Source organism: Dromiciops gliroides, chromosome 3 (genome assembly GCF_019393635.1).
Source record: "Dromiciops gliroides isolate mDroGli1 chromosome 3, mDroGli1.pri, whole genome shotgun sequence".
In the NCBI taxonomy this organism is placed as follows: Eukaryota; Metazoa; Chordata; class Mammalia; order Microbiotheria; family Microbiotheriidae; genus Dromiciops; species Dromiciops gliroides.
Window position 1 is genome coordinate 87216308 of NC_057863.1, and position 26917 is coordinate 87243224.

At 36.9% G+C, this 26917-nt stretch overlaps 1 protein-coding gene across 2 annotated transcripts in view; it reads right to left on the reverse strand.

Annotated features, from left to right (window-relative positions):
- Positions 1–2937: 2937 nt before the first annotated feature.
- The window catches only part of LOC122746749 (cytochrome P450 20A1), a 58080-nt gene continuing 34100 nt past the window's right edge, over positions 2938–26917 (reverse strand). For both annotated transcript variants that reach the window (XM_043992664.1, XM_043992665.1), the window contains 6 exons: positions 26156–26210; positions 23545–23665; positions 22061–22172; positions 21871–21935; positions 4588–4677; positions 2938–4451 (listed from right to left, as the gene is read on the reverse strand). In XM_043992664.1, coding sequence (XP_043848599.1) covers positions 4301–4451; positions 4588–4677; positions 21871–21935; positions 22061–22172; positions 23545–23665; positions 26156–26210 — 594 coding nt within the window. In that variant the 3' untranslated portion in view covers positions 2938–4300. The remainder of the gene's footprint in view (positions 4452–4587; positions 4678–21870; positions 21936–22060; positions 22173–23544; positions 23666–26155; positions 26211–26917) is intronic.

A 26917-nucleotide genomic window follows, 5' to 3' on the forward strand; every position in this document is an offset into this window, starting at 1 on the left:
GTAAGCATTTTAACCCTATAAACAAATGGTTTTGGGTAGCCTCTTCTCCAATTTCACCTCATCAAAGCTCTTCTATTCCCACCCACTGCCCTGTCCTACTAACTGACCTCTATCTCTTCCCCCACACCCCCTCCTCCATCTCATCACCTTTGTCCTCATTTGCACTATTTCTGTCCTAAGAAAGTCTCTTCATCCTCCAGGACCTGAGTTTTCTCTTCTTCAAAATCAGGGAATTCTACTAGGTGCCTTCTAGGGCCTTTCCAGACTGGACAGTGTTCAGCAGATCCCATCTGCTTTGGCTCTCTCCCTTAATCACTGTCCTCTGACTTGACTGCTACGTGGCTTTCCATGTCAATTTTTTTTGCCCTAGTATGGCTTCCCCTCCCCCTCCTCTTCCCTCTCCCCAACCTGCTCTTGGCATGAGGAAAACAGGATTGATGCTCCATATGCACTGTCCATTATGACTGTCAAGTGGAAAGAAATAGTTAAGTTACAATAACTGACATATATAGTGCGTTAAGGTTTACAAAGCGCTGTACAACTACTATCTCATCTGATCGGCTCTTCCAGCCTACCAATTATACTGACTCTCATTTGTGGCTTGGCTTCCTTTACTGATCCTGTAGTCTTCTACTGCCTGCTTCCAGCACACTCCAGACACTTGGAAAACAATATGAATTTTTCTTAAACAGAACCATAGTATCTGGAGGAAACTTAAACAGCAGATTTTGGGGGTGGGGAGGGATGGTGTTAAAGAGAATCTAGTAACTAAAAAGCAGTTCCTTTTTTAAAAGAAATTCTCAAATGTGGATCATTCCCTGAATTAAACTATTCTTATTAAGAATAAAAATTGCATCTAGTTAAAAGAATTTCTTTGTTATCCTTAACTCCAGCCCCAGATGGATTAAAAATATTAAAAATAGACAGATACAAAATAACTCAACTCAATAAATGGGGCAGCAACCTTGAAACTAAAGTAACAAATAAATTACATTAAATGGATCTGTATGCAAGATTTATCTCTGGACTTATAAAAAAAACCTACTTCTATCTGCACTTAGCGCATTCCCTTCAGTTAGTTTTGCACACTGCATTGTTTCCGCACAAAAGAATAATAAAGGTTTAAAAAACAATCCTGAAGAATGTGTATAACTAATAAAACAGAAAATACAAGGCTGCCAATTTAGAGAATGGAAAACATGAAATGTCCATTTAGGGAAGGCACTTAATGCTCTAAAAAGATTTTAAATTTTAGGACCAACTTGTTAGGGTAAGAAATTAAATGGTAATTAAATTGGGATTTCCTATTTTCCCCACAAATGAGAGATAGCAGGGGAATGGGACTGTGCTAGTTACCAGAAAAAACAAAATAAGGATCCAGCTTAATTCTGATCAAAACACCCCTACTCCGAAAGGGTACTTTAAAATACATTAAAAACAGCTGCATTGTTTCCCAAGTGATTCAGAGCCATGCAAAATGAAGAGACTTGTGTAAATGCTGAAATGAACATTACTGCCTAGGGACACAACTAAACTTCAATTAACAGGAGGGTAAATACGGGGGTAGATTTTTAATTAAATAAACTCAATAATAGCGTAGTGGACTGAAACACAAACACAACTATAACAAGAAGCCAAAAAATAGTCATACAAAATAGAGAGATTGTAGAGGTGTTTTTTGTCCCCTTAAGATGATTTCTTAGGAACACACCACATAGCCCTGGTTGTTCAGTGATTTCAGTCGTGTCTGACTCTTCATGACTTCATTTGTGGTTCTCTTGGCAAGGATAATGGTTTGCTATCTCCATCTCCAGCTCATTTTATAGATGAGGAGAATGAGGCAAACATGGTTAACTGACTTGCACAAGGTCACACCACTAGTAAGTGTCAGGCCAATTTTGAACTCAGGAAGATGAGTCTTCCTGACTCCAAGCCAAGCACTCTACCCACTGTGCTACCTCTCTGCCCACATAGCCCTTGGGCTGTGAAATTAACTGGAACCAGTGCATTTCAGACCAAGATTTGAATGTTCTCTCTTGTATTCAACTGTAGCATCAATTTCAAACAAATAAGGCACTTCATTGTCATTCTAGCTTGGCAAAACTTCAACATGAAACAGGAAAAATACCTTAGTTTTCTACATAAAATTATAGCCTAAGCCTTTATTGCAGCAACTGGGAATCTGATAAAGAAAAGGAAGGGACCAAGTGTGCAAGATGAGGGTACTGCAGAATAGTGGGCTCTTGGAGGCCTGAAATTTAACAAAAACATACTTAATGGGTGAGTTTCATCCACAACTTGAAAAAATATATAATCTTATCTCTAACTTGTTCTATTTTACTAGTTGAACAACAAATATGATTAGTTGGCATTCTTTAGCTAAAATAAGCAGAATTCACTAGGTGAAGAACCCTTGGCTTCAGGTTTTTAGGTATCTCCTTTGCTCTCTTAAAAGCCATGCACAAATGCTCCTATTTAGGAAGTTTTCTCAATTGCCTCATGTCCTCTACCTGCAGACCTACGGCAGTGCATCACATTGGTGATGAAGACTGAGGGCTATAAAGAGGTTCTGGGGGCAGCTAGGTGGCGCAGTGGATAAAGCACTGGCCCTGGATTCAGGAGTACCTGAGTTCAAATCCGGCCTCAGACACTTAATACTTACTAGCTGTGTGACCCCGGGGAAGTCACTTAACCCCAATTGCCTTACAAAAAAAAAAAAAAAGAGGTTCTGGAATGTAGAACTTGCCATTCTACCCACTGCCATAGTAATTAAGACACTCTACACCTATATTTATTATTAATTTATTTAACCATTTTGTCTATATGATTTCCTAACTTTCTTTCTTCCTTCCTTCCTTCCTTCCATGATTTTATTTCAATGGTAAGGAATTTGGGGCAGCTAGATGGCACAGTGGATAAACCACTGGCCCTGGATTCAGGAGGACCTGAGTTCAAATCTGGCCTCAGACACTTACTAGCTGTGTGACCTTGGGCAAGTCACTTAACCCTTATTGCTCTGCAAAAAAATAAAATAAAATATTCTAAAAAACAGTAAGGAATTGAGGTGGCCACATATCTCGCCAACCTATCCCCTTAATGTATTCATTCTACTTCTCTGGAGTGTGGTACATGATTGTTATCCCATTCATCTATCAGGTGAGTATTTCCTTGGATAAGTGTTTTGGCCTGTAGAATTCTTTGCATTTGCAGGACATCAGTAACATTTACTGAATATCTAAAGCTGAGACACAATTCTTGGGGGTGTGTTATAAGACTGTACTTTTTCAATTGATCTTTCATTTGTCTTGAATGAAAGATATAGAGAATTGTTAGGGTGTTTTTTTTAAAAGAAAAGATATTCTCCCCTTCTCTTTCCTATTCTTTTATACTAAAATGGGACACCTGTCAAAACAACTAGGTATCATGATGAGGTAGAACACATAATGAGAGGTAGAGTATACAAGTATATAAGTAACTACTAGAAAGATGTCCTCTAATTCTTGCCTCCTTCAATCTGCCAAACAATTTTCCCCTAAGAATAACAATTTCGGGTACATAAGAAAAATAAAAGGTAGAGGTGATATGGGAAAACATTAATTAAAAAATATAAGGCTAAGCAGTTCATTTAAAGTGAGCAATATGTTGGTACAATATAGTTACAAATGGACTCTAAGAAAATCTAACAGTATTATAAAAATCTAAATTATAAAACAGATTAAGAAAAATTCATATTACACAAGGTTTCTTTGTTTATAAAATGATTTGCCACAAGATTTCTATAAATATTCAGTTCCCTCTGCACACTTAAAATGTATAATAGTATGTATGATACACATCTTATACTCTCTTAGAATTAAAATTCTTCAAAGTAGGGATCATTGAATGTAAATGTTTTATGTAAAAACTAGAACATAATGGATAATCTAAGATTAAACATGAAAATTATAACTACTAGCTACTGCTAAGACAGTGGCCCTCACTGCCAGTCAGGCCTAATGGGCACACTGCTCATGGTTAGTCTATTATGACAAGGCAGTGTTTAGAAATAATGGTCTTGCAAAAATCCCTTCACTTCTCTATCACATGTCCTGGAGTCAATGTGGTCCAAATAACAAATGTCTGTATTAAATTCACTTTAGTAAAGCAATATTAATATGAAAAAATATGTTAAGAATGTAGAAAAAATTGATCTGAACACCAAACCTTATGATAGATTTAGTATAACATTTCTCAGTGAAACAAATTAATTTTCATCATCAAAGGCTGAAACATTTTCTTTCTTGCAACTTGACATTCATTTTTAGTTTCTTTTAGAAACAGTGACCCACGCTTCTTCCTTTGATGATGTTACCAGCTCATATTTTGTCTCAATAACTTGTCCTTCCACAGGATGTAAGTACAGTTTTCTCACTAGCACACTCAGAAGTACTGTGGCCACAGTATATGCAAACCTAGTGAGAAAGAAGGGCAAATAATTATATAAAAATGTGCTATGAAGAAAAGAGATGATCATTTTTCTCATCTATAATGAATACCAAAATTAAAACCAAAGAAACAGGTGTCTCTCTTCTTCCTAATTCATCTTACCTCAACTCGGGGCACTCTTGTGTGCCTGAGAATCCAAGCAAGGAAAGATTTTTCATAGCAGATTCATCATCAAACCGATCTGGATCAAACCTTGAAAAAAGAAGAACAGAACTGAGGACAAATCATCACATATTGTCCGATAGACATGACACCACTCCCCACTTATATTTTTTCTTTAGATTATTATTTTTTTTTTGGCAGGGCAATTGGGGTTAAGTGACTTGCCCAAGGTCACACAGCTAGTAAGTGTCAAGTGTCTGAGGCCGGATTTGAACTCAGGAACTCCTGAGTCCAGGGCCGGTGCTTTATCCACTGTGCCACCTAGCCGCCCTTTTCTTTAGATTCTTATCTTTTATTTTTATTGTCACTTTCATTTCCAGATATATTTTTGCCCCTTCATTTCCCCAGAAAGTGACTGACTGTAACAAAAAATTAAAAAGGAAAAAATGATTCAGCAAAACTAGCCAACATTGCAACCAAGACTGATAGCATATGCTATTTTCTACACACATAGTAAAGAAGGGAACGAGGTACATCTTTTTCAACTCTTCTTTAAGGACAAGCTTGGTCATTATTTATTTATTTATTTTTTGCAGGGCAATGAGGGTTAAGTGACTTGTCCAGGGTCACACAGCTAGTAGGTGTCAAGTATCTGAGGCCGGATTTAAACTCAGGTCCTCCTGAATCCAGGGCCAGTGTTCTATCCACTGCGCCACCTAGCTGCCCCTGAGCTTGGTCATTATAATGATATAGCATTCAGTTTCCTTTTTTAGTTCTTTCTATTTACACTGTTGCAGTGATTTGTGTGTATTATTTTCCTGATTATGATTACTCTGCATCCATCCATATGCTTCCTATACTTCTCTGAATTCTCCATATTCATTGCCTCTTATAGCATAGTGATATTCCATTATATTCATATGCTGCAGTTTGCTTAGCCTTTCACTAAGGATGGGCATTTATTCTGTTTCCAGTTCTTTCCTACTTCAAAAAATTCTTATCATTGATCATGTTTTGCTAAAGTACAACCTTAGATGACTTCTCCCATTAACCTCTTTCATTCCTATTCATTTACTGCTTGAACAGAACTAGAGGAAATCAGAAAGACATGCTGACTAGGCCCACTACAAATTTATGTTATCTAGTCTCAACTGGATTTTCACTGCAGAAAGGCAAAAATTCTGTTCTTCCCTAATTAACTTGCTATCCCACTCTTCAAAGTGTCTGTTCCAAACCTTCTAGTCTTTCCTCAAGTCTCATATGGCACCTTCTCCTCACCCCTTCATACTTCATCAAAATAAATTGAGGTCATTCATCTAGACCTCCCTCTTCCCTCTTTGTTCTTATCTCACATCACTCAAGTATCTTTCCCAATATCTCCCTTTTCACTCCTGTCTCACTTGGTGGTAGCCTTTGTTCTTGCCAAGACTGATGTATTCTTGGTCTCATCTTTCTGTAATCTTTAGCAGAAGGCTCCCCATTCTATACTATATTATTATCATTCTTACTGTCAATCTCTACCTATCTACTGCTCTCTACCCTCCTCCCTATAAACATGCCCATATCTTCCCCATCTTATCTCTACTCAGTGCTTCCACTTCCTGTACTCTCACTCTCTTCTGAACCCTCTGAAATCTGGCTCCCTCTTCTCTCCAAAGTTACTCATGATTTAATTCTTAAATCTAATGGCTTTTTCCCCCAATCTTCACCCTTGTCCTTTCTGTGGCACTTCACACTGTTCGGCATCCTCTACTTCTCTAAGTCTTGGTGAGATTGCTCTCCCCTGGTTCTGCTCCTATCTGTCCAATTGCTCTTTCTCAGGCTTCCTCATTGGTTCCCTAACCATGAGTGTCTCATAGTGTTCTGTCCCAAGCCCTCTTCTCTTTGATCCCTATACTTTCTCACCTGCTGATCTTCTCAGCAGCTCCCATAGGTTCAGTTATCATCTGTATCCAAATGATTCCCAGATCCATGTATCTAGACCATCACTATCCTGAGATACAATCATGCATCTCCAACTACCTGTTGGACATCTTGACCTAGAAGTCTCATAAACAACTAAAATTCAAATGTTCCAAACAGAATTCGTTATCTTTTCCCTTCAATCCTTCGATCCTTCCTCTAGCTGAACTTCCCTATTAGTGTCAAGGGTACCTTGTTGCCCAGTCACCTCCCAGTGTCATCCTCCCAGTTACTGGACCCATAAGTTGTCATCCATAACTTCTTTCTTTTGATCACCTCACATTCTGATGCATTGCCAAATCTTGTCATTTCTACCATCACAACTTCTCTCCATTCATCCTCACCATCCTAGTGCAGGCCCTCATCAACTCTCATCTGTTTTACTGCAAGAGCCTGTTTTTTGCTCTTCTATTTCCAGTGCTTCACGAACTGTAACATAGTAAGTGCTTAAAAAATGTTTGTTGACTACTGACTAATGAAATCCATGGCCTCATCTACCTATATGCACAAAGTACAGGTACAAGCAAAATGAATTAGAGATTCTAATGCAAGGAAGCATTATCACCATTATCACTGAGATACAAAGAGATGAAAGATCCATGACTGGAATATAACTGTGTATGGCTATACTTGATTCAAAAGGGAGTGGGATATAGTAAAACTGTATGTTAAAAATATAAATTAATGTGAGGATATTTAGGAATTGGAAGGGGGGAAATGGTAGAGAATTGGGGTGAGGCTCAATGAAGGCAGGAACAGAAGTGATACTGTCATCAGGGTATACTACAGAACCCTTTGGACAGAAACACAGTGGATGATGGAATCCAAAAATATTTGGATAGTCTGGACATTAGAACTAAATCTAAGAAGATGTGAATTAGTAAAAGAAAATGTAAATTTTACTCTTGGGTTCAAATAATCAACTTCACAAGTGAGAAGCATTGTTATACAGTGGTTATTCTGAAAAAGATCTGAGGATTCTAGGGGCTTCAAACTCAATATGAGTCATGGTGTCCTACTTGTAGACAGCTTGGTATAGAGTAGTGTTTCTTAACCTTTCTTGTATCAAGAATAGCACCCCCCAAACACACACACACACACACACACACACACACACACAATCTGATGAAACTCATGTACTCAAAATATTTTTAAATAATTGAAGGAAATGCTATATTTCAGCTAGTGATTAACAAAAAAGAAAAATCTCTAGTTTTTTATTCAAGTTCACAGACCCACCTGAAATTTATCTATGGACCTCAAGTTAAGACCTTCTATTATAGAATAAAAGATTATTAGACTTGAGTCAGAGAAAGTGGCTTCAAAGCCCAGATCTACTGGTTACTGCATATAGAAAGAGCCATAACCTCTCTAGGGCTTGGTGTCCCCATCTGTAAAAATAAAGAAGTTGTACCAGATGACCTTTATGGACCTTTCCAGCTCTAAATGTAGGACCCTATGAACATCATGATGTGGAAGCCAAGATAGCTAATTTAATCTCGAGCTGCATTTAAGAGATGTGAGGGCCAAAATTTGATATACAGAGCGTTATTTAGGTGACTCGCCTTAATATTGGGGTCCCGGAAATATGAGGGACCTTTTAGGTTCACCCTCCCCTCTGAACTGCCCTTTTTAGATATTTCTCCCAGGCCAATAAGAAAGGAACCTCTAAGCTTTAGTTCACAAAAGGATCAGATGTTATTACTTGGGAATTAATTAAACAACAAAGGTGAAACTAATAAAAATCAAAGATAAGGAAATAGGAAAATAAAAATACAGATAAATATTCTTAACTCTAAGCTTAACCCATTCACTGCCCAGACCGTTTCCGATTAAGCTAGTTCAAAGGAATTTAGGGTTTTCCTTAATTAACTCACCAAACAGCAGCCACCAGAGACAGAACAAACATGCACCACGCACCACCACCACAAGGGCCAAACACCAAAGTACCAAAAAAAGACCAAGTCCTGGACGACACCTAGCCTTCTGGAAGATGCCTAGCCTCTGAAGCAGCCTAGCATTTCAGAAGCTGCCTAGCTTTCCGGAAGCAGCCTACCCTCCTCCTCCCTTCAGGGAGCATTCAATCTTTCCTTCCCCAAAAGGGGAGGTCCTTCAAAAGCTGCCTATGGAGAGTCTAATTTTTTTTCCATAGAGAGGAATGAGGTCTAAATCCAAGGTGGTGAAGAACTTTCAGATGTGGATCAGTTGAAAAAATGGGAACTTTTTCCCTGAAGAAGAGGAGTTAGGCAAGAGACATGACAGCTGTCTTCAAGTATGTGAAGGACTGCCATGTCAAAGAGGGAAAAGTCTTGTTTTGCACCATTCCAGTAGCAAGGGGTGGAAGTTGAAGAGAGGCAAATTTATTCTTGATATAAAGGAAGAATTTCCTTGGAAAACGGTGGATTCCACCTAACTGGGGGTTTTTAAATGGTGGTTGAATGCTCTCTTCCTGGTGTTGCTGTAGAAGAGATTTTTGTTCAGGAATGGTTGGACCATGTGGTCTCTGAGGTTCCTTCAGATTCTGAGATCCTATGATATTTGTATTCTGTGATCTACGTGTTTTCTTATTTCTTGGTTGAGAGAGGCTTTAAGAAAATGTAACGTAAGCAGTTCCTTAATGAATACACATTTAAAAACTATAATCACATCAGACAAATAACAAGTGAATAGCAAAATCCTAAGACATTTAAAACTTAAATATAGGTTATGTGAAACCAAATAAGAAATGAGGCATTTTATTTTGCATGACATTGGTTTCTTTAAGTTGTGGTCTCTTCTCCCATGCATGCTTTAAAGTTATACTTGTAAGTTATTTTCATTCCAGATGTACCATAAAATACATGGGAAAAATAGAGATGAAAATAATTTAGGAGAAGATGAAGAAAATATGCTAAACAGATTTAAAAAAAAATTCTCCACCCTGTCATCAAAGAACTTATGCTTTCTGTTTCTTTGGAAAGCAGAGGGGTTTTTTTAATTACATTTAAGGGCTCCCCCCAACCCCTACAAGTAAGAAGAATTTTAAGAACTTCCAGTTTCATTTAAAAAAAAAATAAAGCCATTGGACTGCTCTGTCCATTTGTAAGGCAATGGATGTATTATGATACAAAATAATTTTGTATTATGTACTACAAAAGATTAAAATACAGATTAAATTAACTTTAATCAGTTTCTCTTTTGAAATAACCTTGAAAAAAGAGAACACAGATGTTTGCCTGAGGGCATCTAAGTATTTTCAGATTTTATTATAATCAACCTGCTTTTTCAAGTTCATAATTAGAATCACCCCAAATTTTCATCATTGTTCGAAAATAAACACAGAAGTGGGAGGATTCAAGCTTTTTTTTTTTCCTGGAGGGGGGGGGGGTTTCCTTCATTGGATTTTATCTGCAAAGAATCTAATTTTTAGATTCACTTTGAAGATTGATATTTCAGTTCATTCATCCTAAAGTTATGTTAATATTGTTCTATATATAATGCTTGATAATTTTACCTGAGATCCTTTGCTCTTGGAGTAAGCCAATAGTCAATAAGCATTTATTAAGCACTTATTTGTGCCAGGAACTGTGTTAGCTGACACTAATATATATATATATAGGAGGAAATTAAGTGATTCATCTGAGGATATATTCACTTCAATTGGAGGTAGAGCACCAATATCCCAATTTGATCTTCACGAAATCTATTTCAGAGAAACTTCATTGTATGTACAATGGTGGTCGTTATAATATATGAAACTAGGATAAACATTTATTAAGCACCTACTGTGTGTCAAGCACTGTGCTAAGCACCAGGAATACAAAGAAAGGCAAAAGACAGGCCTGGTCCTTGAAGAACTCACAATTTATTGGACACAACATGTGATAAACTATGTACAAACAAACTAGTTGTGAATTATGGATGCTGTAAAATGTGGTTTTTTTTTTATCTTTACTTATCTTTACAGATCACCTTAGCATAAAAATTATAATTCAGGAGAGGATTATCATGCCAATGACAACTGAACTATAACAATCATTTGTTTGGCAATAGCACAGCCTAGGAATTTTACTGACATGTTCCTGAATTTGTCTCTATTCTTTGTATATAACTTTATCTACAGTCTAGAATAGGAACATAGTGTCAAGGTTTTATTGCTCTTTAAATAGTGGTAAAGACTGGGAAAATTTAACAGGCAAGATATTTGCGAATATGCTCTTCTGTGCTAGGAAGAAAAGCACTATCATCGATATTGGCTACACCAATATTACAGTGAAATGGCTCTTACTGATGTGGGTGCTCTTAGAATTATATATGTTCATAGGATCTCTTAATACCACATGGATGCCAATGGAGCACAAGTGTTACCTATTAGCTGTCCTTTACCTCTGCTATTTAAATAGTCCATCATTTTTTCCTAAAATAACATTTTTCTGACTGTATCCCTTATACAAGTCTTTTTTTCTTCTGTGTGATTCTTCAGTTGTACTATATTTAGCATGCTTGTGCCCACAATGGGCTTGCTGTTTTGTTTTGCTTTTTGGAATAAATTTCCATTCCAGTTCTTCAGAGACCAAGGTATTCCTCAATTTAGAGCTGTAAGACACACCTGGAAGAATTATAATGTTTTGGTCCAGAGCTATGATTTCATTAGTGTGGGAAATTCCCCCCACCAACACAAATCAGTTAACTAGTGATGATAAAAAGATAGGCCTTTATTTCATGGAGATACTGGTCATTAAAAGACCCTACCAGTTTCACAAGGGCAATCCAATTTACCCTCTTGTTATTCAATTCTGGGCCCAGTTCACTGTTGCTGTACAGCATGTGTCCAAGGTACCACTGGACCAGTTTCTTTGAACTAGCCATCCAGCTGCCCATCATAGACTCAACAAAGGCTTATTCTTTGTCCATTTGGGTTTTCTTGCATAAAAAGACAGGCCAAACAGTTTTGAATGATTATGTTTCTCATTTAGGAGAGGATGCGGTGTTTTGGTGCTTGATACAACCCTACATTATCATTCACAGACAGGTGCATCTAGGGAACTTTACAACTCATAAGGGATGTTTTTTTCAATTTCAACTCTTCGACCCTGACACAGATCCAGTCTCAGGAAGGCCTCACCAGAGAAGGAGCCCCCAGAGCCTCTGAACCAGCTGAAGCACCAGTGTCGTCTGGAACTAAGCTCACAGTCTGGTGAGTAGGCTGAGCCCTGGGCAGGGGAGAGACTACAGGGGTCTATGCTGGTGCTGAGGCAGAACTTGGATTTTACACCCCTACTGAGAACCCAAAGCTAGGCTCTAGTAGAAGTGGCCCAGGTCGGGGAGGGGCACAGGCTCGTTGGAGGTAACAACCACAACACACAAAGCTGGTTGATTAGCAAGCCAGAAAACAGGCTGGGCAAGGGAAGAACCTGATTCTCCTTAAATCATACCACCTGGGACTTCTTAAGCTTGGGATACTGCAGCCTGGAAACAGTGTTCCACTTTAAGGAGCTAAAAGTCTAGTAAAAGAAAGGCAAGATGAGCCGACAGAGAAAGATGAGGACCATAGAAAGTTTCTTCAGTAACAAGGAAGACCAAGGGGCACCCTCAGAGGAAGATGTCAACATCAGGGCCCCTATATCTAAAGCTTCCAAGAAAAATACGAATTGGTCTCAGGCCATAGAGGTGCTCAAAAAGGACTTTGAAGATAAAATTAGAGAGGTAGAGGAAAAAATGGAAAGAGAAATGAGGGTGATGCAGGAAAGACATGAGAAAAAAGTCAACAGCTTGAAAAGTCAAATGGAAAAGGAGGTACAAAAGCTCTCTGATGAAAATAATTGCCTAAGAATTAGGACTGAACAAATGGAAGCCAGTGACTTTATGAGAAACCAAGACACAATAAAGCAAATCCAAATGAATAAAAAAATAGAGGGCAATGTGCAATATCTTCTGGGAAAAACTGCTGACCTGGAAAATAGGTCCAAGAGAGATAATTTGAAAATTATTGGTCTACCTGAAAACCATGATCAAGGAAAGAGCTTAGACACCATCTTCCAAGATATTATCAGGGAAAATTGCCCTGAAATTCTAGAAGAAGAAGCTAAAACAGAAATTGAAAGAATCCACCGATCACCTCCAGAAAGAGATCCCAAAAGGAAAACTCCTAGGAATATTATAGCCAAATTCCAGAGCTCTCAGGTCAAGGAGAAAATATTGCAAGCTGCCAAAAAGAAAGAATTCAAGTACTGTGGAGCCCCAGTCAGGATAGCACAAGATCTAGCAGCTTCTACATTAAAGGACTGGAGGGCATGGAATATGATATTCCAGAGGGCAAAGGAAATGGGATTACAACCAAGAATCACCTACCCAGCAAAACTCAGCATTATCTTTCAGCGGAAAAAATGGGACTTTAATGAAAAAGAAGACTTTCAGATATTTGTGATGAAAAGACCTGAACTGAATGGCAAATTTGACTTTCAAATACAAGACCCTCAATTTCAACTCTTCACTGGCTCTCCTTCCTCTATAACAATGGAGGCAAGCATAGACAATTCCACGTTTGAAATATGCCTGGGCTCCACTAAGTGATATTGGGGCAGTGGCAGTGGTAGCAGCACCAGTGCAGCAGCAAGCCAGTGATCCTCTGCTCCTGGCCCTAAAGCTGCTCAGGCTGATTTTTTCTTAATTTAACATGTTCATGTTAAGATTTTTTTTTTTTTTTGGCTGCCATATCATACTGCTGACTCACACTGAGCTTGCAGTTCATGAAAAAACCCAGATTTGTTATAGAGAACTGCTATACAACCACACCTCCCCCATCTTGTACTTGTGAATTTCCTTTGTTTTTAACACTCCTGAATTTAATCTTCTTGAAGTCAGCCCTAAGTTCTATTTTGTCAAGATATTTTAGGATCTTCACTCTTCTATCCAACATATTGCTATCTGGTTCCCCTACCCCCCAGCTTTCTGTCATCTGCAAATCTGATAAGCAAGCCATCAATACTTTTATACAAGTCACTGATGTGCACAAAATGTGGGAAAGCCCAAGGCCAAAGCCAAATCCCTGAGGGTTCCCAAGTCATGAGTTGGATCTACCGAGTCTCATGAATACCTATGAGGTCCAATCTGTCATCTTGTATTAGAACCTCTATTTCCTTGTTGTATAAACCTTGGGGATCTGTGTGTAAAGATATTTGAAGCCATGGACTTTATTAGTGTGGTTCTTTTCTTGTATTCTGCCTTCTGTAAATTTCTGGATGCTTCAACTGCTATTCTTTTTCTTCCTGGTAACTATAGTATCTCGGTTGTCTGGTACGCATAGGTCATTCGCTCCATCCCATGTTGTTTTTTGTTTTTTTAATTTAAGCCCTTTTGATTAAATTTGCAAGATACCAAGTGTAAAGAATTAATTGTTATTTGAGGTTTTTATGCCTTGGCACGCTCACCGGCCTGGGGTTCCGCAAACCCACTGGTTGTAACCTTTGCCAGGGCTCTGGCACCTCACGTCATCACCACTCGCCGATGCCTACACGGGCCTGGCAAAATTATAATGATTGGAAGCCTAGTGAGGGCAGTCATGTGACTGTCAGAGAGGCCATCCCATTGGCTGGGGCTGTGTGGGGGTTTCTAGGTTTGGGGGAGGAGAATTGGGCATTCGAGGTGGAAGCTGGAAAGTGACAGGTGTTCTGCTGCGTATTTTCAGCTGATTCCTGGGCGGTGGTATTTTTTCAAGTATTATAATTTCCCTTTCCCCATTTTATTTCCTTTCCCTTGATCCTACTGATTCTGTTTGTGTTTTTTTTTAAGTTCGTTCTTGTTAAAATAAATCTTGTTGTTTTGAGGGAGGCTGCTGGTCTCCTTCCTTGCCCCAATATTGCGGTGACCTGCTTAGCTAGCACTCCTTACAAACTGGTCCCCACAGTTTTTGGCGAGTCACAAGTATAGACATTCTTATTAGCCTTTGGTAGATGAACTCGATTTCTGGCCAGAAGAATAAAATTCTGATATTTCAAGTCATGCTCCAAAAATACAAATCCCATTCTCAGACACCATCTTTTTAGCTCCTTTCTAAACCAGTTTCCCTCTTCTGTTTTCCTTATCTCCAATGCACAGCAATGAGGAAAGCACAACCTGTTGAAAGGCTCCCTAAGTTTTCTCTTCTGCAGGCTAAGTACCCCCCCAGTTCTTTCAACCATATTCATAGAGTTTTCCATTTCCTCTAGTTTTAAGTTGTTTACAACCTTTTCTTGAAGGAGATAAAAGTAGAATCTGGACTTGGAAATTTTTTCTTCAAATTTTAGCCCATTTCTCTCCAAAATCAAACTGCAGTTGACTTCAGATATCCAAATCTCTAATAATTTTCTCAATTATCTTCTTATTCATGTCATTCTCTTCTTTCTTCTCACTCCTTCTTGCACAGAAGCCCCAAACAGAAAAATGTACACTTGTGGTCTTCTCTTGTCTGGGCCAAACATGTACAGTTCCTTTAACTGATCCTCATGTGACATCCTTTGCTATCCTGGTTGTCTTCCTCTGGACACTTTCCAGTTAATCCAATTAAACTCAATGATCTTTCTAAACCGCAGTGCCCAGACTTACACACAATTTCTTCAGATGTAGTTTGACTAGGGAAGAGGACAGTATAAATGGCTTCTGCTTATTCTTGGAACTTATGCCTCCTAGTACAATCCAAGATTCCATTAGTTTTTGGAACAGCCAATTCACACTACTCACTTTGGGTTTTAGTTCACTAAAACCCCTAGGTCTTTCAGAAACACAATGCTGTCTAAAATTACCTTCTTGATTCTATAACTTGTGAAGCTGATTTTAAAAAAATCCAAATGCAAGATTTCACAGCTCTTATTTAAACCTCATCTTCTTAGATTCAACCTAGTGTTATAACCTCCTAGATACTGACTCTGTTATCTAGTGCAGGGCTTCTTAAACTTTTTCTCAAAAAAACAAAAACAAAAAAACAAACCTTTTTCTCCTCACGACCCCTTTTTGCCCTAGAAATTTTTACACGACCCCGGGTATACAGGTTTATAAAATAAGTACACAAATTAAACATTTACTGCCAAATTTTTCATGACCCCCCCCATTCATTTACATGACCTTAAATGACTTCATGACCCACAGTTTAAGAAGCTTTGACCTAGCATGTTAATTGTGCCTCTCATCTTTATCTCTTTGAGTATGATAAGCATGCCATCTGTGCCTTTATGTAGGACTGAAAAACACGTCAGCTAGCAGAGGACCAAGCATAGGTCCTGCCAGCATTCCACTTGAAACCTCTTGTAAAGCTGACATGGAACTATCAACACTTATCTTTTAATGGATCCTGAATTCATCCAATTATACTAGCATCCAGTCCATACCTCTGTCTAACAAAATGATCATGATGTCATATCAAACATTTTGCTAAAATTTAGGCAAACTATATCTGTAGCAATTCCCCAATCTATTAATTTAGTAACTCCCCAATCGATTAATTTAGTAACTTTAGTTATTTAGTAGATATGTTAATTTCATATCAAAATAAAACAAACAAAAGCAAAAAAAAAGGATTGGTTTCCTGACCTGTCCTTTTTTCCTCCCACTTTTTAAAAATTCTGAACTTAATAAATACCAAATAAAACAAACATTTCCATGAACACAGTAGAAAAGAGGGCTGTACATGAAACTCTAAATCTCTATTAAGTAGTTTGCTTTTTAAAAATACATAATAAATTCAATAAATAACTTTCAAAACTATCCTGCTTGACTGTGATTCTTTCTGGCTTTCTTCTGTTCTTTTTTGTTCATTAAAAATTTTAAAAGCTTCTTTTATTTTTCTTTTTTGAGGTTTTTCCCTTCTGTTCTGATTCTTCCTTCACAACACGACTAATGTAGAAATATGTTTAATGTGACTGTACATATATAACCTATATCAGATTGCTTGCCGTCTTGGGGAGGGAAGAGAAGGGAGAAAAATTTAGAACTCAAAATCTTATAAAAATGAATGTTGAAAACTATCTTTATATGTGTGACTGGGGAAAAAATAAAATAGTATTAAGATTAAAAAAAAATAAAAAGCTTCAATAACTCTACTTTCTTTTTTTCTGGACAACCCTATCCCTAGCTTCCCTTTCCTTCGCACCTTGACCTCTTCAAATTAATTAAAAAAAAAAAAAGAAAATGAAAACATGTAGTTAAGCAAAACAAATCCCTACATTGGTCATATCCAAAAATGTCTGTCTAGAATAAGACATATCATATATAGATGCAGAATAGCATCTATCATCTCTGTCAAACACATGGTCTATTTTTTAATGAATCTATGTAGGCTCTTTGTGATCATTTCCTTTTTAACACATATTCATGATCCCTATTTAAATAACAGGGATAACAACAGGAATGTGTTGAGTTTAAATTGAAGTCAAGTTCACCAGTCTACAGTTTGCATATTTCATTCCCTCCTGTTTTTTGAAAATTTGAACACTGATCTTTCGTTGTGTTACTTCTAATATGGGGCTTCTCTGTTCAGCCATTTTTTATCTCTTCTTCAGTGTCATTTCCATTTACTTTAGGACTGTGGTATTAGAGTCCAAACATGGTAACTTGATTGTCCATAATGGTAAATAAGAAATCTCTACAAATGGTTTTGTCTGCTTATAGTCCTCCTTCCAGCTTTATCTTTAAATTCCCTTGGCAGGACTTCACTCAGTTGAGTGTCTCATAACATTTTCTTTACATCATTTTGCCATTCATTGCTTCTTGCTGTTTCCTGAGGTGATATTGCTCCTAATTTTTTTTACAAATAAATTTGTATTCCAAATTGGCATCTCTACTTGAGAGCAGTATTTTCTGGATGAGGTGGTTTCTAGGCTCTTTTTGGTCTCCTTATAGAAACTGATTTACACTGGTCAAACTTCTTTAGGAAAAAGTTATAATTAATGTCAGTTTCTCTGATTGCCCACTTTTCAGCATCAACAATCTATTTAAATAGGTTGGGTTGGAGATGTTTTAATTGCATGCCATTCCCCCCCTCATTTTTATTCTTTCTTCTAATTCTGTATTAATTTATATCTTTAACAAGTTCAGGGTCTGACTATACATAGCTGATTTGGGAATGACTCCCAGAAGGAAAGACTCATTTCCTGTGTGTTAAAATATAATCAATGTAATTTTTCAGGATATAAATCCAGCACCTCCTGATTATTTTCTCAAAGAAAATATTTATAATAATACAGGATTAAGACTTTTTTAGCTTGCAAGCCTTTGCCCTTTCATTTCTTACTCCTAAACAATGTTTTTTGTCAATATATTTTTACTATATTCTCCTTAGTCTACCCTTGCAGTAAAATCACCAAGCATATATTGACTTAATTTGGAAGACCTTATCAAATCTCTCAACCTTCTTATCCTATTCAATCAATGCCAGTGGTAGATAGGCTAGGATTATTTTCATGGTGGTCTTTTGAAAAAATTAAAATAAGCAAGCAATATGATATAGCCAAATGTCTCATGAAATGTTTCTTCTAGCCATCGAACACACAACAAAACCACCACCACTAAACTCTCTTCAAAGAGTCTACAAATCATCCTTTCACTTAGCTGCAACTCTTTTATCTCCTATAATTATCTTCTATAATATACAGTATAGAATTATAGCATAATATTGTAGAATATAGATTCATTTTAGTCTCAATCACCAATGTGAAGGACATGCCATATTTATTTCATCAACTTCATTCAACAAAATGATATTAAGTGCTGGTTACATATATATGTATGTGTATATGCAGGCATAATTTATGCATTTGGAAATTTTGATTAATGTTGACAAGGAACAAAATATTTTAGTTTTATATGAAGAAAACTCAAAGCTTTGGGATTCATGAGGATGGAAGACTGGCTCCACCAGTCATTCCACTTATGTGGCATTAATTTGAGACATCAGGTTTGGCCCAACTGCAGCACCCATAATTAAAGGACTTTCTTTGCCCTCAATCTGATAGCTCATTCAGTAAAAATCTGGAGGTACAGGCTATAGTGGAAGCTGACATTTTGTCTTTAAGCAGAAGAAAAGGCATTTTAAAAGTTTATGGGTGGGGGGGGCAGCTAGGTAGCGCAGTGGATAAAGCACCAGCCCTGGATTCAGGATGACCTGAATTCAAATCTGACCCCAGACACTTGACACTTACTAGCTGTGTGACCCTGGGCAAGTCACTTAACTCTTATTCCCCCCCCCCCAAGTTTATGGGTGGTTGTGAGATTGTAATGTTCTGCTAGATAGGAATTCTACAACTATTTCAACTTGTCACTTATAAAATGAATCTTTATAAAGCACTGAAGGGTGTGATTTAGTGGAAAGAACCTTGGATTGGGAGTCAGAAAGCGTGGGTTCTAGTTTCAATTTTATACACTGACTAGCTGTGGGACCTTGAGCAAATCAGTCAACACTTCTGGATCTCAGGTTCTATTTTTTATTTTATTTTATTTTATTTTTTTTTTTGCGGGGCAATGGGGGGTTAAGTGACTTGTCAAGGGTCACAAAGCTAGTAAGTGTCAAGTGTCTGAGGCCGGATTTGAACTCAGGTCCTCCTGACTCCAGGGCCGGTGCTCTATCCACTGCGCCACCTAACTGCCCCCTGGATCTCAGGTTCTAGATCTGTAAAATGAGTTGTACTAGATCACAAAGTCTTTTCTAGTTCTAAAAATCTGATTATTTATCATAAATGAAATTATTTGTTAGAAATTGAAATTATTATAGACAGGAAAAAGAATAACAGTATATTTTGTTTTGTTTTGTTTTTGCAGGGCAATGAGGGTTAAGTGACTTGCCCAGGGTCACAAAGCTAGTAGGTATCAAGTATCTGAGGCTGGATTTGAACTCAGGTCCTCCCGAATCCAGGGCCAGTGCTCTATCTACTGCACCACCTAGCTGCCCCCTGAATAACAGTATATTTTCAAGATTCCTGCTTTAACTTTCAAAAACTTACACAGTACTAATATATTCTAAAGGAAGCAACTGAAATAAATAAAACTTTATTCACCATGATATTTTGATTATAAACTGTATATATGAAGTGTCTGATTTGATAAATATTGAAGTACTTTTAAAAGTATGTCATTTTAGATACAGTTAAAAGATGTTTGACTGAAATTTGCTAAAAGGATGGTTACTTTCTAGACTTAAATCAAGTCAACAATCTACAGAGAAACACTTCCTGAATTAACAGAATCTGGGAGATCTGTGCCTAGTTCATCTATTGTTGTTTACTACTAATAACCAACAACTATCAGTACCTTGACAGACTTAAACACCTACTTGGAAGTGATAACCTTCTAAAAAAGGTATTAGTTGTGAAGAAACCATTTGGTTGGCAAGTAAATGCAAGCGCCATCTACCAGTTTGCTAACAGATGCCAAACACTGTCTCATGATCCTGTTGCTAGACAACTACATGCTTCAGAAGACAGTGTGTTGAGCATCTAAACCTAAACAAAATTTGGTCATTTTATTTGTTAGCTTTATGAATTCCTATCTGCTCTCACTGAAGGACATTCTAATAACCTGTAAAAGAAAGAGAATTATAATAAATTCAAGTGATGATAAAAGTAGTGGGGAAAAAACCTTTGAAAGCAAAGTTGTATACTTTACAGAAGTTTGTATGTAGTAAGAAATTTAAACTAAACCAGGATTACTAGAATTACTGCCTCTTCAATGGAAAGAATATATGCTATACTCCCATATCTTAGTTATTTTACTATATTTTTCTTTTTAAACAAAATACATTTTGTTTGGGGCTGTTATTATTTCCCATAGTTTTTTTTTTAGTCTGGAAAACAAAAAAAAAAAAAAACAAAAAGTACATGCTATTTTGTGATTTATTTTTACTGCAGCATAGCATTAATATGTATTTTTGAACATTCCTCAATATATTAATTTAATATTATGTTTGATGTTTATAGGTAAATTTTATCAACTAAACAACAAAGATTTATTAACTAACTGTGTGCAAAATATACCACTAGGGAAGATAAAGTTTTGATATGGTGCCTGCTGTCATATGATTTTTAAAGGTTTTATTTATTTTCTAACTAGAAATTGATTGTATCCATAAGCACCAATTTTTCCATGAGAACTTACCTCTAATTTTATATGCATGTCATTTTGAAAGTAAAATCTATCTTACAGCAAACTTTGTATGAACATATCTTTTCCCTTAAAAGATATCGGGGGCAGATAGGTGGTGTGGGGGCAGATAGGTGGTGCAGTGGATAAAGCACTGGCCCTGGATTCAGCAGGAACTGAGTTCAAATCCAGCCTCAGACACTTGACACTTACTAGCTGTGTGACCCTGGGCAAGTCACTTAACCCCCATTGCCCCACAAAAAAAAAAAAAAGATATTTTGAGTGTCATGCCAAATATAACAATATTCTAATTTTTAAACTTGAAGATATAAAGTTTAATTAATATGAATATACATACACACATAGCATAACTACATACATGTATAAGTTGATATGTCATTTGTCCTTAGATCTTGAAGAGGACCATGACATCAGGGTGATATCATGACTTGCACTGAATTGAATTTAAGCGAGGGAAGGCTGTGCAAAGTCACCAACCTCACTCTCTCCTGCAGGGCCATCTGGGTCCAGTGGCAAGACATATATCAGGACGACTGGAGATGGCCCTGGATGTTTAAGGCAACTGGGGTTAAGTGAGTTGCTCAGGGTCACATAACTAGTAAGTGGCTGAGGTGAGATTTGAGCTCAGGTACTCCCAACTTCAGGACCAGTACTCTATCCATCATGCTATCTAGATGCCCTTATATGTTGATATGTTAATATATAATGTATATTTAGACATATCTGTTTATCTCTCTATTCTTTCTCCAGACATGGGCTCTCTAGTACTTTGACAAGGCTGTTGACACAGACATCCTCCCCTCACTCTGCAAACAGGGCCTCACAAACTCTTAGGACCCCTGTAAAAAAATCCAATCTCAGCAAAGTGAATTCTAACTCCAATTCCTTCAAGCAGATTTTTTAAATGTCTGTATGGGAAGAAAGTGAAGCTTGAGTGACTGAGTCAGCTGTGTGGAGAAACCTTGAGAAATAAAAGGTGTTTATTTGCTAGTGATATAGAGATTAGTGAGGGCTAAAGGCAAGGAAAAAAAAACCCAGAGGGGTGGAAGAGGAAACAAAGATGTGAAAGTAATGAGTTTCTGCAATATCCTATATTTCATTTTACTTTTCCCCTAAGAACTTAGAAAATAAAAATGCGTATCATATACTCCTCATCTGTGCATGAATAGGATAATCAGCCAAAATAGAAATATGTCAAATATGTCAAATATCTCATACTTGTATGGTGATGGCCAAGCACAACGATCCTGAAGAACCACCCCGAGAGCATAAAGAACAAGGGTCTGGAAAGAAAAAAGGCACTACAGTTAATCAAAGTTTAGTAAGAGCCACAGCTGAATTGTGATAAATTCAACCCATTTTAGATACTTTAAAAATCCTTGTGGAGAATAGAAAGATTTCTTCCTACCTCTCTAGGAATGATATGTTGGTCAACTTTTCCCTCTAGCTCCTGAAGTCTGGCAGCAATTGGTGTTAATTTAGCTGTTCGAACTGTCTCACAAAGCACTTGCTGGCAATATCTGTTTTTAAAAAAAGGATCTGCAAATGTTTATTTTGAAACAGGCAAATCATCATCAAAATATTTTTAAAGAATCTCTTAGTCGCTAGCCTCTGATGACCTTCTGTGTTTGGGAAGCAGTTTTATCATCTACTTTATGTGTTTCTCTGTGAGGGGATAAACTACGTGTTTTAACACCTCATAATTTACGATTAATAATGTAAAGTTAAGGTGAATTTAACCTCATAATTTATGATTAATAATGTAAAATTAATGTGAAGTCACTTCACCCTGTTTGCCTTAGTTTCCTCATCTGTAAAATGAGCTGGAGAAGGAAATGGCAAACCACTCCGGTGTTGTTGTTTTTTGCCAAGAAAACTCCAAATGGGGTCAAGAAGAGTCAGACATGAGTAAAGCGACTAAACAACAACAATGTAAAATCACTTAAATTAGACATGGGAAGGGAAAATCTGCCTGATCCAAAAGTGAATTCCCTGTCTTCCCCTGATGTTTTTTAAATTAAAAAAAAAAGTTTTATTGATGCTTTTTTTTTTGGGGGGGGGCAATGGGGGTTAAGTGACTTGCCCAGGGTCACACAGCTAGTAAGTGTCAAGTGTCTGAGGCCAGATTTGAACTCAGGTACTCCTGAATCCAGGGCTGGTGCTTTATCCATTGTGCCACCTAGCTGCCCCCTATTGATGCTTTTTAGTCTTACATTTTAGTAATTTTGGAATATAGCACTTCCCCACCCCCATTCCTAGGAAGTAAACCTTCTCTTATAACAAAGAAAAATTGCTAAGCAAAATCAATGAATAGAGTGACTGACAATTTATACATTTCACCTCTTAGTTCCATATATATCTGCTAAAAATCTTCCTTTCCCTTTATAATCATGTTTTTGCCCTAACTTCCCAATACACAGGCCAAAGCAAATGATTTACTAGCTCAAGAACAGAGTGTACTTAAAATTTTTACAGACCTTCTATAGGAGACGCCCAGGTGTAAACCTGCTAGGCCTGTGTCTCTCAGGTTCTGGGATTCATGAAGCTTTTCCATAACTGTGACTTTGTAAATTATAGTTAGGCTTGCCTATCCCAGTCCTATGGGCATCTGTCCTGCCAATGAGCCACTCAAGTAGCAGTATCTATATTTGTTACCTGAGGCAACTGGGTAGTTGCTTATTCGCTTAACTGATTTCAAAGTTTTCCAGAGGAATATATCACAGGTTAAAAAATAGATTTAAATGATCCATATAAGGTTATAAAAATAACTCCTATAGTAGTAGTTAATATTGACATATAAATATATCAATGTGTGGATAAGTAACAATCAGGTTATGAAATAAAACAAAACTTATTTTCTAATTATTTCTTTTGCTTTTTCTGGATTTTTACCTGAGCTGATCAATTTTCTCTTGAGTAATTGGACCTTCCCCAAGAACCTGGTCTAGCTCTTTGTGCAATTTCTTCTGGACATCTTCTGATGTGGTAAGAAAATAGACTGCCCACATGCATACTAGGAAAGAAACAGCAGTAAGGATACAATGGAAAAAGCAACTTCTTTCTTTAGGGGGGAGAATAGGAAAAGGATCTGCTTGCTTGCTTCATTTTTTTTAACTGATAGAGAAGATGTATAAAAGCCAGCCCAAAATAAAATCATGAGCTTTGACTATAACAGTTTAGTAAGATATGCTGAGAAGTTGATTGAATAGAGAACATGATTGTGAACAGAATGTTGCCAAAATGAGATTCTACAATCTGGAGTCTTTCTTTAAATTGGCAAATTAAACTGAATCTGCTAATTAAAAAACTGTCCTGGGTAAGACAGTGATAATAATAAATGTAGTCAAATGTGCGGGCTGGGGGAGGATTATCAGTCAATGGTTATTTCTGGTTCATAGTGTGGAACATGAGCCTTGTTAAGACCATAGATTGGTTAAATGATTCACATTAACTAAACTCATAGGAGATTGATTGTAAAGCTTAATTTTTAATGGGAGATAAAATTAGCACAAAATTTATGATTGATTATGTGATGAAATGAACTTTCATTTGTTTTTACTGGATATGTGAACTTATAAAATTATTGTTGGCATACAACGGAAGCATCCTTAGGGGACAAATTGATTCATATATTTGGAATGGGGAAATGGGTCGATTCAGAAAGTGGCCTAGCACAGGGGTGACATAAAATTGGATGTAGTTGGCATTCATCTTGCCCAACTTTTACAAATAGTAGCTAATGTCTTCTTCAAAACACCTTTAAATGGAGCTTAGTGGAAGTTCCTGGAAGGAGTGCCTGCTCTGAGGTGAAAAAGAGAGAGAGTTCATATTATTCACTTGCAGGAACAATCACATCCTACAGCCTCTCCACAGGAATACTGCAGTTCAGAGAAATGTGACCACTTGGTAGCAGAGCATCCCTCTTCTTGGACAAAGTCTAAAGTGACCCTGACCCATTTTTTATTGAGCTTTCCTTTTTTTCCCCGTAAGGTCTTTATCTGGTAAAAATGTTTTCCAGTTTCTAGTGCTATAGTCTAATTTCCTCTTGGCTGACTTGTGGGCCTTTATGCTAATTTAGTTTAAATGTAATGATAACTTCCCATATCGTCTCTAGGTTTACTTTCACCTAATTTCAATCAATCAACAACAAACATTTATTAAGTGCCCACTATGATCTAGGCTAGGTGCCAGGTGTTGGGAATACTACAAGGAGATTCCTAGTGGTTCTCAGATTTGACTCTGTGCCTATAACTTTTATTGCCTGCAATAATTTCAACAGCATGGAGTTTGGGTTGAAAAGTCATTGTCACTGATTCTTTTTATTCTTTATCTAAAGCCAAAGCTCACAAATACGAATCAGTTCCGTATCACATTATTTACTATTTTTACCAAATGTACCTCTTTACTGAAACTTTTAAAAATAAATTATAGAATTTTGGGTTTTATGATTTATTTATCACACAGATTATACAACATGCTGAATTTAATATTCAATAAAACATCTCTCTATGTGGTAGACACTCAATAAATACGAATGGCCAAATAATAAGGGCTCAAAAGCAAAGGGTGCAGTTGTATAAGAACAAGTAATCTTAAAAGATTAGATCTTTTGTACAATTCTAGTGAATCAGCTAGTGTAAGATTTACAAATGTTAACAACAGACAATTATCACCTTCTAAATAGAATACAGTCCAACTTTTGAAAAAGCGTAGTCAAAGATAACAGACAGGTACAGACATTATTTTGCAAAATTTGTTTTCTTAGCTTGACCCAGTACTTGGGTAAATTTCTCAGAGTCAAAAGTGGTCTTTTTTAACTTAAGGGCAATATTCATAGGATGCCTTTAATTGGGCATATTCTTCACATGTAAGGAAAATCCCCTTCAAATATCAAGAGATTGAATATAATTTATCATTCTATAATTATAAATATGAGGTTTGGGGGCATTTTCCTTACCTTCTTGTATATTTAATATGTGAACATACATGGCATATGTATGAACAGTGGCCCTAAAAATGAATGGGGAAAACGGAACACAAATCACACGTTTTGGAATGAAAATATCTCTTAAATTCCTTCAAGAAGGGTTCTATTTCAATTCATGATTTCTGTGTCCTACATGGTCTCTTTGGTAGACCTTAATAGCAGGCTGGCATAAGAGTCAAAGAGAAAAGTATCAGCAGGAAATTGAAAGGCTCACTGCCCCAGTTGGAGAGGTGTCAAAAAGCTCATTTTAAAAAGCATGAACTAGAATTCACAATCTGTGAAGCTGGGTCAAGACATTTATAACATTTTGAAGTTGTAGACCAATGCCTGATTTGGCTATGGATATAAAGGTACCTGTGTGTGTCAGTTTCTTTTTAAAAAGAGTAAAAAATAAGGAAGGATGAGGGAGGGTCATAAAAAAAATTAAGGAGACAGTCACTGAATAGCTGACTAGCTTCTAAATAACTTTATCCATCCTCATTTGATTATCTAATCAAAAGAAAACTCTTTACTTACAGTTAGCAATTATAACACATCCTGCCAGAGAAAATATCATGCAGTCTTCTAGGATCTAGAAAATATAACAATTCAGAGAAGTGGAAGTAAGGCATTTAAGGTTGACCTACATTAGGCCACACTAAATTAAACTAAACTGCAATGGCACAAAATCAGGGATAAGGAAAGGAAAAATCATCATGTTTCTTCATTGTTCGGGCTTCACTTGCCTTAAATACCTTATTTTAACACCAATCACTTTAATGATTCGCTACCCATTGCCTAGAATCCCCTGCCCCTGTTATATTCAGCAACTCCTAGACTGCTAATCTTTAATAATGAGTAATCTCTCACCATCTGAATGCCTTTCTCTTGGACTGCTTAGACTTGCTAAAGAAAATCACAAAACTGCATTTATATTATTCAGGATAAATTTGCTATAATCTCAGATGGGAACTCACTGCTGCTTGACAAATTTTCTTATTGCCTGCCTATTTAATTTCCCATAATGACTGTCTGATGAAGCCAATGGATCCCTTCTCAGAATAATTTTTTAAAACATATAGAATTAAACTACAAAGAATTATGAAAGAGACTAATTATACTGAAAGATAGTTATCCAGGTATCCAAAAAAGCAAATTCGTGGACCTCATGTGAAGCACCCCTGCTCTAGGTCAATCCATACCTACACAAGAATCCTCCCCACACAATCACTAACAGAGTTGTTGAGCCTTTGATAAAGGGATCTTAGTGAGGGGTAAACATTATTTCCTGATGTAGCC